General features: G+C 38.2%; 1 protein-coding gene and 1 non-coding gene across 2 annotated transcripts; one reads left to right on the top strand and one right to left on the bottom strand.

Moving 5' to 3' along the window:
* Positions 1-806: 806 nt before the first annotated feature.
* LOC110093728 (2-(3-amino-3-carboxypropyl)histidine synthase subunit 1) lies at positions 807-5,962 on the bottom strand. Its single transcript, XM_020818709.2, has 2 exons — positions 4,547-5,962; positions 807-1,105 (listed from the first exon to the last, which is right to left on the bottom strand). Exon 1 carries the CDS (start codon positions 5,934-5,936, stop codon positions 4,551-4,553), a length of 1,386 nt encoding a protein of 461 aa, XP_020674368.1. The 5' UTR covers positions 5,937-5,962; the 3' UTR covers positions 807-1,105; positions 4,547-4,550.
* Positions 5,963-6,037: 75 nt separating this feature from the next.
* Positions 6,038-6,110, top strand: TRNAF-GAA. The gene has a single exon. It is a non-coding gene; the product is annotated as a tRNA-Phe (tRNA).
* The last annotated feature ends 7,910 nt before the right edge of the window (positions 6,111-14,020 follow it).

Genomic DNA, 14,020 nt, shown 5'->3' with positions numbered 1-14,020 from the left:
GCCCTCCAAATTTGGTGAAATTATTAGGTGCGGAGTCCGGACGTAGAGATACGTCCAAACTTCAATAAAATGTTGACATGTGGAATGGACACGTGGATATTCAATTGGATTTATTTTTTACTTTATATATTTAATATGTTCACGGAACTTTAAGCCGAGCACATCAAAAATGCGGGTAAAGCGCATGAAAAACAGGTCAAAATGCATTAAAAAAATGCAACAAAAGAACTGTTAAAGCGCAACTAAATCGCAGGTAAAATACAAGTAATGCGCACAAAAAATGCAACCAAAATGCACTCAACGTGTCAAATTTTAAGTAGATGTTTGGATGTATTTCTAGGTCCGAAGAGGAACCTAATAATTTCTCCCAAACTTGTAACTAAATGGATAAGGTCATAACAGAGGCATTAAAAGTTTGTAAGTGCTAAAAAATAAATGCATTGTTAAATCAAAGAAACACCTAGACACTAATAATCATATTCTCAAGAATCTCAATAAACAGATTTAGATTCTCACCAATGGTGTCATATCCAATTAAAAATTAGAAAATCAAACTCCATATTTAAGCTAAGTGCCATTGATGCGATCATCTAACATGATATAGATGGTATGCATGTACATAACCTGTTAGAAAGTTATACGTCTTATTTTTTTTTAATTTTTTTTTTAAGTTATACGGCTTATTTATCACATATTGAGCCATCAAATTGCATTGAAAATATTTAAAGGATTTAATTCGTTCAACAGCCTCAGATGGCTCATTGATTTTGAATTGATCAAACAATAGAAGCCAGAAAGGGCAAAAAAAAAAAAAAAAATTAGGACAAATTTATTAAATGTCACTTACAAATCACTATAATTCAATGAAAATATTGAAGACATCAGAAGTATAGAAAAGTATATAAATTATAGCTAAAAAATAACATTACTGTGCTTAAACCCTAAACCCAATCCTGAAGCCAGGAGACTGCTGCAAAGGTCAGTAAATCCATTCTTTCTCTTGTTCTTCTATGAAGTTCACACCACCTCCTGAACTTTACTCATTACTAACGAAGATATCAAGCGACAAACTGGAAGCTTGGTTCACCATCTGCAACTCTTTGTCCTGCCAAACAAATAATATAATATAACAGAATAAACTCATCGGAATCAAGCTTATACTAGTGTACAAAATGTACATAGATGTTGACGAAGCACAGTGCATATTAATATATACAACCTCAGATAAATATGTAGCTCAAGAAAAAAAAAAAAGTGGTCTGAGGATCGTAACTGTTGCTTAGCAAAAAACTAATACGGTATAAATTAATCAACTGCTTAACAATATTTTCATTGATAGGCTTCTCTAAAAAAGGATAAGAAGTTCCTACGAAAAAGCTATTTTAGATAGCAATTTCAAAACTTATTCTAACGCTGCATACTTGTTTTCTATGGCGGCAAGTAAAATTTTACTAAACGAGTCAATGATGTGGTGCAGTACAATCCCTGGAGAAAAAAAGGCTGGCCAGCATATCACTGAAGTCGCATTCAAAGATCCTCTGCTCTTAGACCACGATATGCAATAAAGAGTGTTATTCAAATGTAAATTGAAAATTTTAAGAAAAGAGGCATATCACAATACTACAGTTTTGTGCCAATTAAAGTGTTTCGCATCTAACAAAGGTCAAGAGTTTAAATCTGTTAATAAAATAAAAACTTATTCCCCATAATTCTTGTTCAGTTTGAATTTTGTGCTAACTCTAGTGTCATGATTCCTCCATGAATGCCAAATATTAGTGAGGCAAAATTTAAACACAAGCTCACGTGGATGGCAGATTTCACAACAAGCAGAAGCTACTTGTAACTGATTGGTATGTAAACTATAATAATAATAACTGAATATGTTGGATTCAATTTATTAGTTTGTTTGTTGAAATCAGTTGTAACTGATTATAATTGTCAGTTGGCTACTGAACTCATGTAACGAGATTCAAAAAGCTATAAAGAGAGAAAAATACCTGATAGGGCAGCTAAGAGACGTACTTAATTTTCTATTTTTCACTGCTTAACAGATTTGGGTATGTTTACAGTTGGGAGCATAGATGATGGTGGGGGGTTGGATGGTGGGCCTTAGATCATGGTAGATGAGGGGTTCTTTTATAATTAAAGTAAAAGAGTTAAGATCAATTTTTATAAAGGAATTATATTGAAGTTGGATAAAATTTGGAGGTAGGTCACAAGCTCTATAATTGTTAATTAATAATTGAACTCAATCTTAGAATGTTTTCATACAATTGTAAAACTCATGTAGAGATATATATCCCATCATTTAAATTAGAAATAAAGAGAGAAAAGGAAAGGATGTAGGGGCTGGCATCTTGCTTGGGCCCACTTGCAATTACCTAAAACCACCTCCTTCTATCATGCATAGTAGCATGGCCAGCCCTTACATCCTTTTCCATGACTTGGACTTAACCTACTAAGCACTAACAAATAAAAATATATCAACATAAAGTCCACATAACACTTACAACACAAAATACATGAAATTATATAGCATATTATATTAAATGGATAGACTAATTCTTCATCTGCTCTTGCTCTTTATGGCTTGAGTTTCTTATTCGTTTGCCCAATCTAGTGATACAACTACTCATATGTGCAACATCATTTCCTTTGAACTCCAAAAAACTCTTGCCGAAAGAGTTAGATAAGTGGCAATGATGGTAGAGTATTTGTAGGTATAGGATAACAACATGTGGCATTGGTTGAGGAGATCATTTTCATCTTGCAAATGTGATATCTTGAAGTATTTGCTAATAAATACTATCATTGGAAAAATCATATAAGCATATGGACCATATAATGTTATTAAAAGAAAATACAAGGTAGGTGGTTTGCTATATCCACTTGAATGAGAGATTAAACTTCAATTAAGAATTCAAGATTTATTTCTTGTTATTAAAATTAATATCATTTTTATTTGATTCACAAAAAATTATTATTTGATATTTGATTCTTCAAACCTTTCTTCCTTGGATCAAGTCACCAAACCTTCTCCTTCAATTCCAAAATTTCATCACACAAAAACAACCATTTTTCATTGACAAATAAAACCTTAAATATGCACAAATGAAGGAAATTCAAAATGGGGAGTTTGAGAGAGAAGAGGGGTGAACCACCCACTGGAGTAACCACCACAACTGCTCCCTCCATTCACTTAACCGTCCAATCCATATTGAATAAGTCAACATGTGATACTCCACACTTACTAGGTTAGCCAATACACTCAATTCCACTCACAAATGAAGACTTCAGTGCACTCTAGTGCACTCTATAGAAATACAACACAATTACAATACAATTACAATGAAAACATTTTGAGAAAAGAAAATATATAAAATTCTCCTAGACCTTCGTTTGGCTCCTAGTAATGGGTCCATGCTGTGGGGTCCAATAGTCGTGGATTAGGAAGAAATTAACAGGGTTTAGGAGAGAAATTTGAAAGCAATGATTGTTTAGGGATTTCCTTTTGGATTGAATGCCTTAAGAGGGAAAATTTCCTAGGGCTAGGGCATATGGTATTTTGGCTGATTTTTGTATTTCTGTTTGGTGATTTGGGCTCTAGCCACCGGCTAAGGATTGGGAGAGTCGGATCTTCCTCTCGAATTGAAGATCTCCTGTATATTGTTTGTTTCTTTCCATTGTTCATCAATTAATCAAGAGTTCTACTACTTTTTATCCATTTTTTTCTTTTCAAATGCTGTTTTCATCTTGGCTGAAATTCAATTTCAGCCACCAATTCCCTTGTGTTTCTACAAGTATTTCCTATCATAAGCTTTGTTGGTAAGTTCGTGGTGTTGTTGATTAATTTTTTAACTACCTACAATAAAAGAAAACAATAAGCTTATTCAGATCAGTGATTTGAACTGAGCATGCTAATTTCTGCTCATTGCACATAAATAATAGATTAGTTGTTTGTATTTTCTTTGTTTGGAGTTATGTCATTAATTTTATATAGTGTCATATGAGACAGAATATCCGCTTGATGGGAAAAAATGTCAATAAAAGATCACATTTGCTTTGAATAGCCTAAACAGTATGATACGGTGTTCATTGTCAATTAAACCTCTACAAATGTTGAAATAATAATAGTTCCCAAATATAAGTTTCTCACAATTGGACAAGCAAAAATATTGGAGAGAACGGTCAGGCGTTTAGTATTTTCCATTGATGAAGTGATGGGTTTGCTTAAAAGCAATGAATTGTCTTATATTGCTTCAAGCCTGCCTTCTCACTATTTTGCGTAAGAGATGGTTTGCAAAATCTTCAGAGGACATGGAATGATTTAGTTACATTGCAATATTAAAACTATTGTAAATATGATTAAGTTGAGCATCTAATCAGATTGACAAAGCGATGAGCAATAACTCAAGCCACGCTACTTCAGAATTGGTTTTGGTTGCAGTTTTGATTATTAGATGATAAGATTAAAATGTATAGAATGACAAGTGTTCTTTTAAGGATTTAATACTGCCATAGGGCATTGTTATCAAAGATTGGTTACCTGCTCAATTGCGGTGCTTAGCCTCACTAGAAATAGTTTTCCTCTCGGCATAAGAGCTATTCCAGTCTCCTCCATCCTGCGCATAATAATCCATGGGATAATCTATCCCTTCATCATCAGAACCACAACAAGAATCACTGCTCTGGGAGCAACCTGGGCCAGAGCAACTTTGTTTCTTTCTACAGCCTTGTTGATAGCCTAGTGTATTCCTTGCTCCTGCTCTTCTTTCCTTCTCCCACCATCCAGGGACATAACCCAAAGCAATCTCCAACTCAAATGTGGTAAGCAGAGGCTTTGAAAATCCCTCGCCCCAATCAATTGATAGCCGAGGACATGCAATCTGCACCCAAGCATCCACACTATCCCCAAAAAGCTCTATACGTGCAGGTGATATCTCTGACATCAAAACCACCGTGTAGTCCAACTCCTTCTCTTCCATTTTCTCTACAACCCGGTTCAAAACATTCGTGTTTCCCTGCCTACCGAGAGTCCCAAGAACAATTCCCCAGTTCCTGGCCTCCCTGGCCGCATGGATGGAGTCTTTCCTGGCTTTCTTCATCCCCCCGTGATCATACTCCTCCAAAACGAGCACGCCAATGTAGGGATCATATCGGTAAGCTGGAATTCCCGGATTCGCAATCATGAAAGCCTCAAGGTGGAACCTTCCGTCAGCAACGAACACGACACTGTCGATTCCATAGCTCTTCGGTATGGTCGGCGCGGTGCAACCAAGTACCTCGCCAGGGGACAAAGGCTTCGTCTGCGGAACGAAGACGTTGTATCCCTCGGCCTCGAGAAGCGGTTTAGCCGCGTGGATAGCGGCGACGAACTGCACTGTGCCAGCAAGAGCGAGGCGTTGTGGAGAAGCTAAAGAGGATTTTACAGAGGAAGCTAAGCGGGGGACATCAATACGGATGTCAACGAAGACGTAGAGGACTGGGAGACGGGAGGAGGTGACGGGAACGAGGCAGGAGTGACCGTAATGCACGAGAAGGTCTGCGGAGAGAGCGGAGGCGGCGTAGTCATCGAGGCAGCAGGCGCCGTAGGTGGGTTCGGCGAGGATGATGACGTCGGTGGTCGAAGAGAAGGAGCGAAGGATGTCCGCGAGGGGAAGGGAGTACATGAGGAGGCCGTCGGGGAGCTGGAGAGCGATGCGGCCGACGTTGGAAGAGGAGATGCGGTGCAGGGTTTTGTGGATCTCGAAGTTATAGTTGGACGGAAGGAGGGAGATTGCGGCGTTTAGGGCTGGATTGGAGAGGATCGATTCAGGAATTTGATTCTTCACAAAACGCTTTGGAATAGTCTTTCGGTGCTGTGAGAAATTAGGGTTAGGGTTTGGTTGGGTGGTGAGGGAAAGAGTGGAGATGGAGCAGCCGTTGTCCATCTCCATGATCGCCGGCCTAAAAGATCGTGTAATACTTGGGGAGGGGGAATATAAGATGGCAATACTATTATATATTTAAAAAGACAGTTTACTTAAATTAAAAAACCGCGGGGATAGCTCAGTTGGGAGAGCGTCAGACTGAAGATCTGAAGGTCGCGTGTTCGATCCACGCTCACCGCAAAAGATTTATCTTTTTTAAAATAGTTATTTTTAATTTTTTGTGATGCTTTTAAATAAACTAATTTATTTATTGAAAAAATTTCTGTTCTTTATTAGTTAATAAATTTTTTATTGTTTTATTTCGTAGGATTTTGAATTATTTTCCTTCTCTCTTGTAGCATTTATGTTTCTTTGAATTTTACAGAACTCTAATTTATATAATATAAATTACGTTTTATTAAAATATTTTAAACAAACATTATCTATGTGCTTTTATTAAATTTCAGATAAGTAATTGTTTAATAATTATTTTAATGTTGAACTTAAGTAACTCATTTATTTGTTTATTATAAGCTAAATTTTAAATTTAAATACTCTCAATAAATAATATTTATAAAAAATACTAAGTTATTAATTATAAATGATTTCTTATTACAAAATATCTTCAATAAATAATATTCATTAAATTTTAATATAAGCATAACGTGTCATTTGAGACCATTTTCTTATAACTTTATAGTAGAAAAATTTATAACTTAAAAAATTGTTTTATAAAGTAGTAAGAAAGCCGTCCGAAACAAACTTTAAGGCTTCGTTTGGGATGACTTTTTTTATTGTTTTTTAAAGCAAAAATTTAGTACAAAAATTTTAAGAAATTTGAGTATCAATGATTAATAATTTGTTTGAGAAACTTATATTGATGTGGAGAATATTAGATTTTAAATATAGGTTTTTGAAGTGATGTGAAATATTGCAAAATAAGATTTTAGTATTTTTTTATAAAAATTATATTGATGTAGAGGGTATGATATTTTAAATGTACGTTTTTAAAGTGATGTGAAAAACTTAAATGGGTTATGAATGACTTACAGAGTTGATAAATTAGGATGCAAGGATGACTAATACAGCTTAGGATAGAAGGATTCGAAGTGGCGTAGAAGAATTAATATTATAAAAGTTTTAGAGGTTGTTTGTTCTCAAATTAGGTCTAAGAAAATAAGGGATGGCAAAGAGTAAGGGTCTATTTGCGATAGTTTGATCAATATTTTACATTTCATATAGTGGTGGCCGACAACGATGATAATGACGGTGCATTTGCAGTTTATTTGGAATCGCCCATATCTAAGGAATTCCAGATATACTCAAAATGCACTACCTATATATTTGGAATGCACTATTTCTACACGCTGCATTTACTTCAAACCAAACACCAAAAATTTTAAAACCCTTGTATTAGATTACCTTGCACCATAAATGCAACAAACTAAATAGCCCTTAAATGTTATTCAAGCATGCTTATAATCGAATCGAGTGGCTCGGCGAGACGATTCCAACGAGCCCAAAACTACTTAATTCTGACATCATTAAGATACTTAAAAGCTTGAGATACACTACATAATCAAAGGAATTAGAATGTGTCATCCGATGTAACATTCTGAATTCGCCCCAAATTTTCTCCATATTTATGTGGTAGACCACTCTAAAAATATATAAATAAACCCCATCTTCCCACATGAAAAATGGGTTAGACCTTTTGACTCCGGACCCTTTGGACAGGTCGCAGTAAGATGAGTATTCTTCAAGCCGTGGACAAGACTCCACGGTGACACCGACGATGGTCACCGCTCCAGCTTCCCAACAGACTACAAGAACCACCACATGAACTAATTCATGATACATAATCTAAGCTAACCACCACCTGACGTAGTCAAGATACAGACACATCTCACAGGAAAGAGGAAATTTTACGAAACCAATCAATCTGCTTTATTAGCACCGAGCACTCTTATTTATACACATTTATCAGCCACATAGTTGGCTATATTTAGCAAGATCAAAGAAAACAAGAATTACAAAAACTGATGTTGTATTCAGATAGTTGTTGCTTGGTAAAAGGCGCAGGGTAGAAAATGGTTAGCTCCCGTGTTAGTCTGCCGGGGTAGGAAGAACTTTAGGTTGGTAATAAGGTGACAAGTCAGCCACGTTGAAGTTGGCAGACACATTATAGTCACCGGGGAGATCAATTGGATATGCGTTGTCGCTGATTTTTTTGACAATCCGAAATGGTCCATCAGCTTTGGGTTTTAATTTGCTAAACACACCTGAAGGAAACCTCTCCTTACGTAGACGGATCCATACTTTGTCTCCCTCTTTGAACTGTACTGCTCAACGCAATTTATTGGCGACCTTTTGGCATTTGAGGTTATGCTTATGGATCATTTCCTGCACGTCTTTACGTAGCCGTTGAATTTCCTTGCTGTGTTGGCTTCCGTCAGTGCTATAGTTATGGGTAGATAACTGTGGAATCAAGTCCAGAGGAGATAACGGGTTGCTACTGTTGAGTCCAGGCAAGTGCAAATCTTCTGAAATTGTTAGGAGATAACTATACATTTGAACAATAATGTTTGGAATCATCAAAACTACATAAGTTGCATAGATATAACTCATTCAAATAGCAACTATTCAAACAGCTACCATAAACTACTTGAAATGGACTATGTCCTGTTGCTTGATTGACAAACCTATTGAAAGCAAACTCAATTTATGGTAGTATAAGGTCCCACTGTTTTAAATTATTCCCCATAAAGCAACGAAGGAGATTACCAAGACTCTTATTGACCGTCTCCATTTAGCCATCTGTTTGAGAGTGGGCTGTCGAGCTAAAATTGAGTTTGGTTCCTAATTTGGCCCATAGCGTTCTCCAAAAATGACTCAGAAACTTGACGTCACGGTCTGACATGATGGTTTTAGGGATCCCATGCAGGCGCACAATCTCCTTGAAGTACAAATCGGACATGAGTGGCGTCCAAGGTCTTGTTGCAAGCCACAAAGTGGGCCATTTTCGAAAAATGATCCACTACAACCATTATGGAATCCTTGTTTCTCTGAGTTCGAGGTAAGCCTAACACAAAGTCTAGACTAACCTCAATCCACGAACCTTCAAGGACGGGTAAGGGGGTATATAACCTCAATTTCTGACTATGTGTTTTTGCCAAAACACAAACTCGACACCGTCGTATAAATCGGACAACATCTCGAACAAGTAGCAACAAGAAGAAATGCTCTTTAACTAAAGAAAGAGTTTTATCTCTTCCGAAGTGGCCTACAATGCTAGATTCATGACATTCACTGATGATTGCCATGCGAGTGGAGCCCTACGGAATGCACAATTGGTTACCGAAGAAAAGATGCCCTTTCTGGCAGTGGTATAGTTGATAGGGTCTCTCTTGGCATTTGTTCCATATTTCTCCAAAATCTGAGTCCTTGGGGTACAATTCTATAAGCAAATCAAATCTGGTAACTTTAGTTTGTAGAGCCTGGACTAATGCCACCCGCTGACTGAGGGCGTTCGCCACTTGATTACATTTACCTGATTTATGTTTCAGGACATAATGGAATGCACCAAAGTATTGAACCCAAGCAGCGTATCGCCCCCTTAGTTTTTTTTGGCTATTAAGAAAACACAAGGCTTTATGATCGGAGAATAAAATAAATTCGTGAGGCAGCAAATAGTGACCCCGGTGATGAAGGGCCCTGACAATAGTATATAATTCTTTGTCATAAATGGAGTACTTTTGTCGGACATCATTAAGTTTTTCACTAAAAAAGGTGATCGGATGATCTCGTTGGCTAAGAACAGCTCTAATTCCCACATTTGATGCATCACAGTCTAATTCAAATGCATTGTTAAAATCAGGTAGGGCCAACACGGGTGCAGTTGAGACAGCTTCCTTCAGCCGTTCAAACCCTTCATCGATGGAGTCCATTGGAACTTGTCATTTTTTAAAAGTTTGTTCAAGGGTGAGGCCAGCGTTCTAAAGTTCTTGATAAACTGGTGGTAGAAGGGGGCAAGACCATGGAATTGTCGCACTTCCATTGTTGATTGTGGCGTTGGCCATTGCTGGATAGCTTCAACTTTGCTCAGGTCGGCCTCAATTCCTTCGGCAGAGATGACAAAACCCATGAATGAAATTTTTTTCATGAGGTAATGACATTTTTTTGGATTTGCAAACAGTTGCTATTCTCGGAGGATATTAAAGATGTTTTTCAGGTGGCTGATGTGATTGTCCATGGAAGGGCTATATACCAAAATGTCGTCAAAATAAATGACCATGCATTTGTTCATGAGTTGTTGGAATATCTGATTCATAAGCCCCATGAATGTGTTGGGTGCATTGGACACGCCAAAATTCATTACGGTACATTCGTATGAGCCTTCTCGCATTTTAAATGTGGTCTTCCATTCATCACCGGGTCGTACACGTATTTGGTGATATCCGCAACTTAAATCAATTTTGGAGAACACACACGCCCCATGAAGCTGGTCGAAGATGTCATCTATACGGGGTCTAGGAAATCAACATTTGATGATTATTTTGTTGATTGTTTGACTGTCTATACACTTGCGAAAAGGTCTATCCTTCTTAGGGACCAATAGTGTAGGGACTGCACAGGGGCTAGCACTTGGACGTACAAACCCCTTAATAAGCAGTTCATCCACATGATGTTGTAACTCCAAATGCTCGTCGGGTCGGAGGCGATATGCTGGACGGTTTGGCAAGACCGAATCTGGCACGAGTTCCTTTTGATGTTGAACATCACGTAGTGGGGGCAAACATGCTGGCATTTCCTAAACTAAAACATCCTCATATTGCTGCAATAGTGGATGGATCAATGCAGGTACATAATGAAATTGGAGGTTCTCCTCAACCAAAATCAAAATTAGTCCCTGTTGTGCTGCTTTCAAACCTTGCATAAATAAGTTTTGATTACTTATCTTGGACGGTGAAGGGTCTTCTCTGTTAGCCACTGGTGAGGGTAACAATACAATTTTTTGTTGGTTGTGCCTGAAAGAATATGTATTGGTGGTTCCATTGTGAAATGGTGCCTCGGTCAAACTGCCATGGACAAGAAACATGTGGCAAGCATCCATGGGCACTACGTCGCACAATGCCTGATCTTGAAAATGTCCAATGGAAAAGTCTGATAAGCAACATTTATTAACCTGAACCTCTGCATTCTTCTAGATCCAAGAAATTGAGTAAGGCTTAGGGTGGTTTGTCATTATTAGTTGCAACTTGTCTACCATAAGAGCAGCAACCACATTTTCACAGCTTTTGCTATCTATGATCACATTACACACCCGATTTTTCACCGTGCATCTGGTCCTAAAAATGATGTGGCGCAACCACGAGTCCCCCTTTTGTGTGTTCAACAAATGTCTCAAGACAAGAAAATTCCCTTGACCGCCTTGCAAATAGACATGTTCATTTGCCGAGATTTCATCAGTAGGAGAGTAATCAGAATCGAACATTTTAGGCTCCTCCATAAGGGTTACAACCTGACGATTGGGGAAATTAGAAGCTATATGCCCAAATCCTTGACATTTAAAACATTTTCGTACAGGTAGAGTGTTTTGCAGTTGATTCACCTAAGGTGGGGGCCCATGGTGGATATTCTTCCGCTTGTTTGCTAGGTCCCACTCCAAGTTTATTGATCTTGCTTTCCTTTCAGATATGATGTATGGAATTAAGTTCCTTTGGAAAGTCTTTTTGGTTCTTGCTTGTTGCTTCTCCACCTTCAATGCCAAACTCATGACATCCTGTACCATCCAGTAGGGTTGTAGCTGCACCACGTTGGCGATAGTAGGGTTCAAACCGCCTAAAAAGTGATCCACAGTATGTTCTTCTGGTTCCACCACATCACATTTAATGGAAAACTGTTCAAACTCTATGATGTATTCTTCCACAGTCATTTGTTGCTGCTGAAACTGCATAAATTTCAGGAATAAATCCTGCTTATATTGATCTGGAATGTATTTGCGCTGCAACTCTTTCTTCATTTTCGGCCATGAGATGATCTTACTTCTGCCCTCGCGAATTCTTGACCTTTTATGATTTTCCCACCAAAGTGATGTGGCTTTCTTTAATTTTATTATTACCAATTTGACGATCCTATTAGCAGGAACTTCCTTGAACTCAAGAACTTGATCCTCGGTTTGTAGCCATCCAATGAACTCGTTTGGATCCATCCTTCCGTCCAATTTTGAAAGTTCAATCTTGATCCCACAATCATGAGATGTCTTTCGGTGATTCCGGCCAGGGCCTCTTCTTCCAACGTCATCTTCGCTTGACCTTTCTTGATGGAAAGGATTGACGTCGTCTTTCTCATTTGGAGGTATTGGCGATTCTCTTTGCTCACATAAAGCTAAACACTATTGTAAATGGGCAATCTCTCATTGTAAGTCTTCGATCAAGACTTCTTGAACTGGTCTTTGGGGGTTCCGACGAGGCGACATCTTGCCGGCTCTGATGCCACTTGACTCCAGACCCTCTGAACAGGTCGCGACAAGATGAGTATTCTTCAAGCAGTGGATAGGACTCCATGGTGACACTGTCGATGGCCACTGCTCCAACTTCCCAACAGACTGTAAGAACTACCCCTTGAATAAATTTAGGATACAGAATCTGAGATAACCACCACCTGACGTAGTCAAGATACATACACATCTCATAGGAAAGAGGAAATTTTACGAAACCAATAACAATTTGCTATATTTAGCAAGAGCAAAGAAAACAAGAATTACAAAAACTGAAGTTGTATTCAAATAGTTATTGCTTGGTAAAAGGCATAGGGAAGAAAATGGTGAGCTCCGGCGTCACCGTAGGAGGCTTAGATCTTCGGCTAGAGACTCAAGAGAACTCTAAGGCTTGAAGCATCCCAGAGTTCCACTGCCGGTGAACCCTCACCACAAGGTCACCAATGTTGGACCTCTATTAAACCATCGTCAATGGACCTTTATCCACCAACAAATACTAGGTCATCGTTCGACCTTCATCTCCTGTTGACTATTGTTCTTTTAACAACCATTCCCGCCAACTACAGTTGGTCCAACCAATATTGCCCATCTACTATGATCCATCGGATCACTATTGCTTGTCAACAACGGTCCCTCTGACCACCATCACCTGCTGACTACGGTCGCTCTAACCATCATCGCCAGCAAACTATAGTCCCTCCAACCTCTATCTCCCATAGATTATAGCCCTTACAACCACTATTGCCTGCCAACTACGTTTTATCTAACTACCATCACCGACCGATTATGGCCCCTCCAACAACCATAGTTTGTCAACTATGGTCCCTTAGACTATAGTTTCCCCCCAATTATAGTCCCTCAGAACTCCATCGTTAGCATACTACGATTCCTTCGACTTCTGTCACTCATCGACTATGGTCCCACCGATCACTATCGACAGCCGACTAGCCCCTCTAACCACTATCGCCCGCTGACTATAATTCCTCAGACCACTGCCACTCGCTAACTACGATCCCTCCGACCTCTATCGTCTATCGACTATGGTTCCTCAAACCATCATTGCCTGTTGACTATAATCCCCTTCGACCACCATTGAATGATGAATATGGTTCCTCCAACTACCACTAACAACTACAGCCACTCTGACCATCATCTGTCTACACCCCCTCCAACCATTGTCTCTTGAACACTATCCCTCTTACCTCCATCGGTCGAATATGGTCCTACTATCCAAATGAATAGGCCAACATTCTCTTGAGAACAACCCTTATGTCATTATATTCTTCTAACTTCTGCTATGTAAATGATTTATATTAAGCCAATCCCTTCTGGTGGGAAAAATTATGTATCACCACGCAGATTTTGATTTCTCCTATTTTGTAATCGAATAATACATTGAGAATAAAGTACAATTTCGAGAGGCCGACACAATATTCTACAATGGATTCAATATCAGAATAGGATTTTTAAAAATTGATATTTCTATAATCAAACATAGTTCAAAGAATAACATATCATCTCAAAAGATGAACATGAAATTCTATAGAATATGTTTAAAGATAGAAATATGTTTTTGAAAAAGTTTATTCATTCTTTTATTTAGATATGACAA

The sequence above is a fragment of the Dendrobium catenatum genome, unplaced genomic scaffold (genome assembly GCF_001605985.2).
Source record: "Dendrobium catenatum unplaced genomic scaffold, ASM160598v2 fragScaff_scaffold_1236, whole genome shotgun sequence".
Lineage (NCBI taxonomy): Eukaryota > Viridiplantae > Streptophyta > Magnoliopsida > Asparagales > Orchidaceae > Dendrobium > Dendrobium catenatum.
The sequence above is the reverse complement of the archived record's forward strand: the minus strand, read 5'-3'. Positions and strand labels throughout refer to the sequence as shown.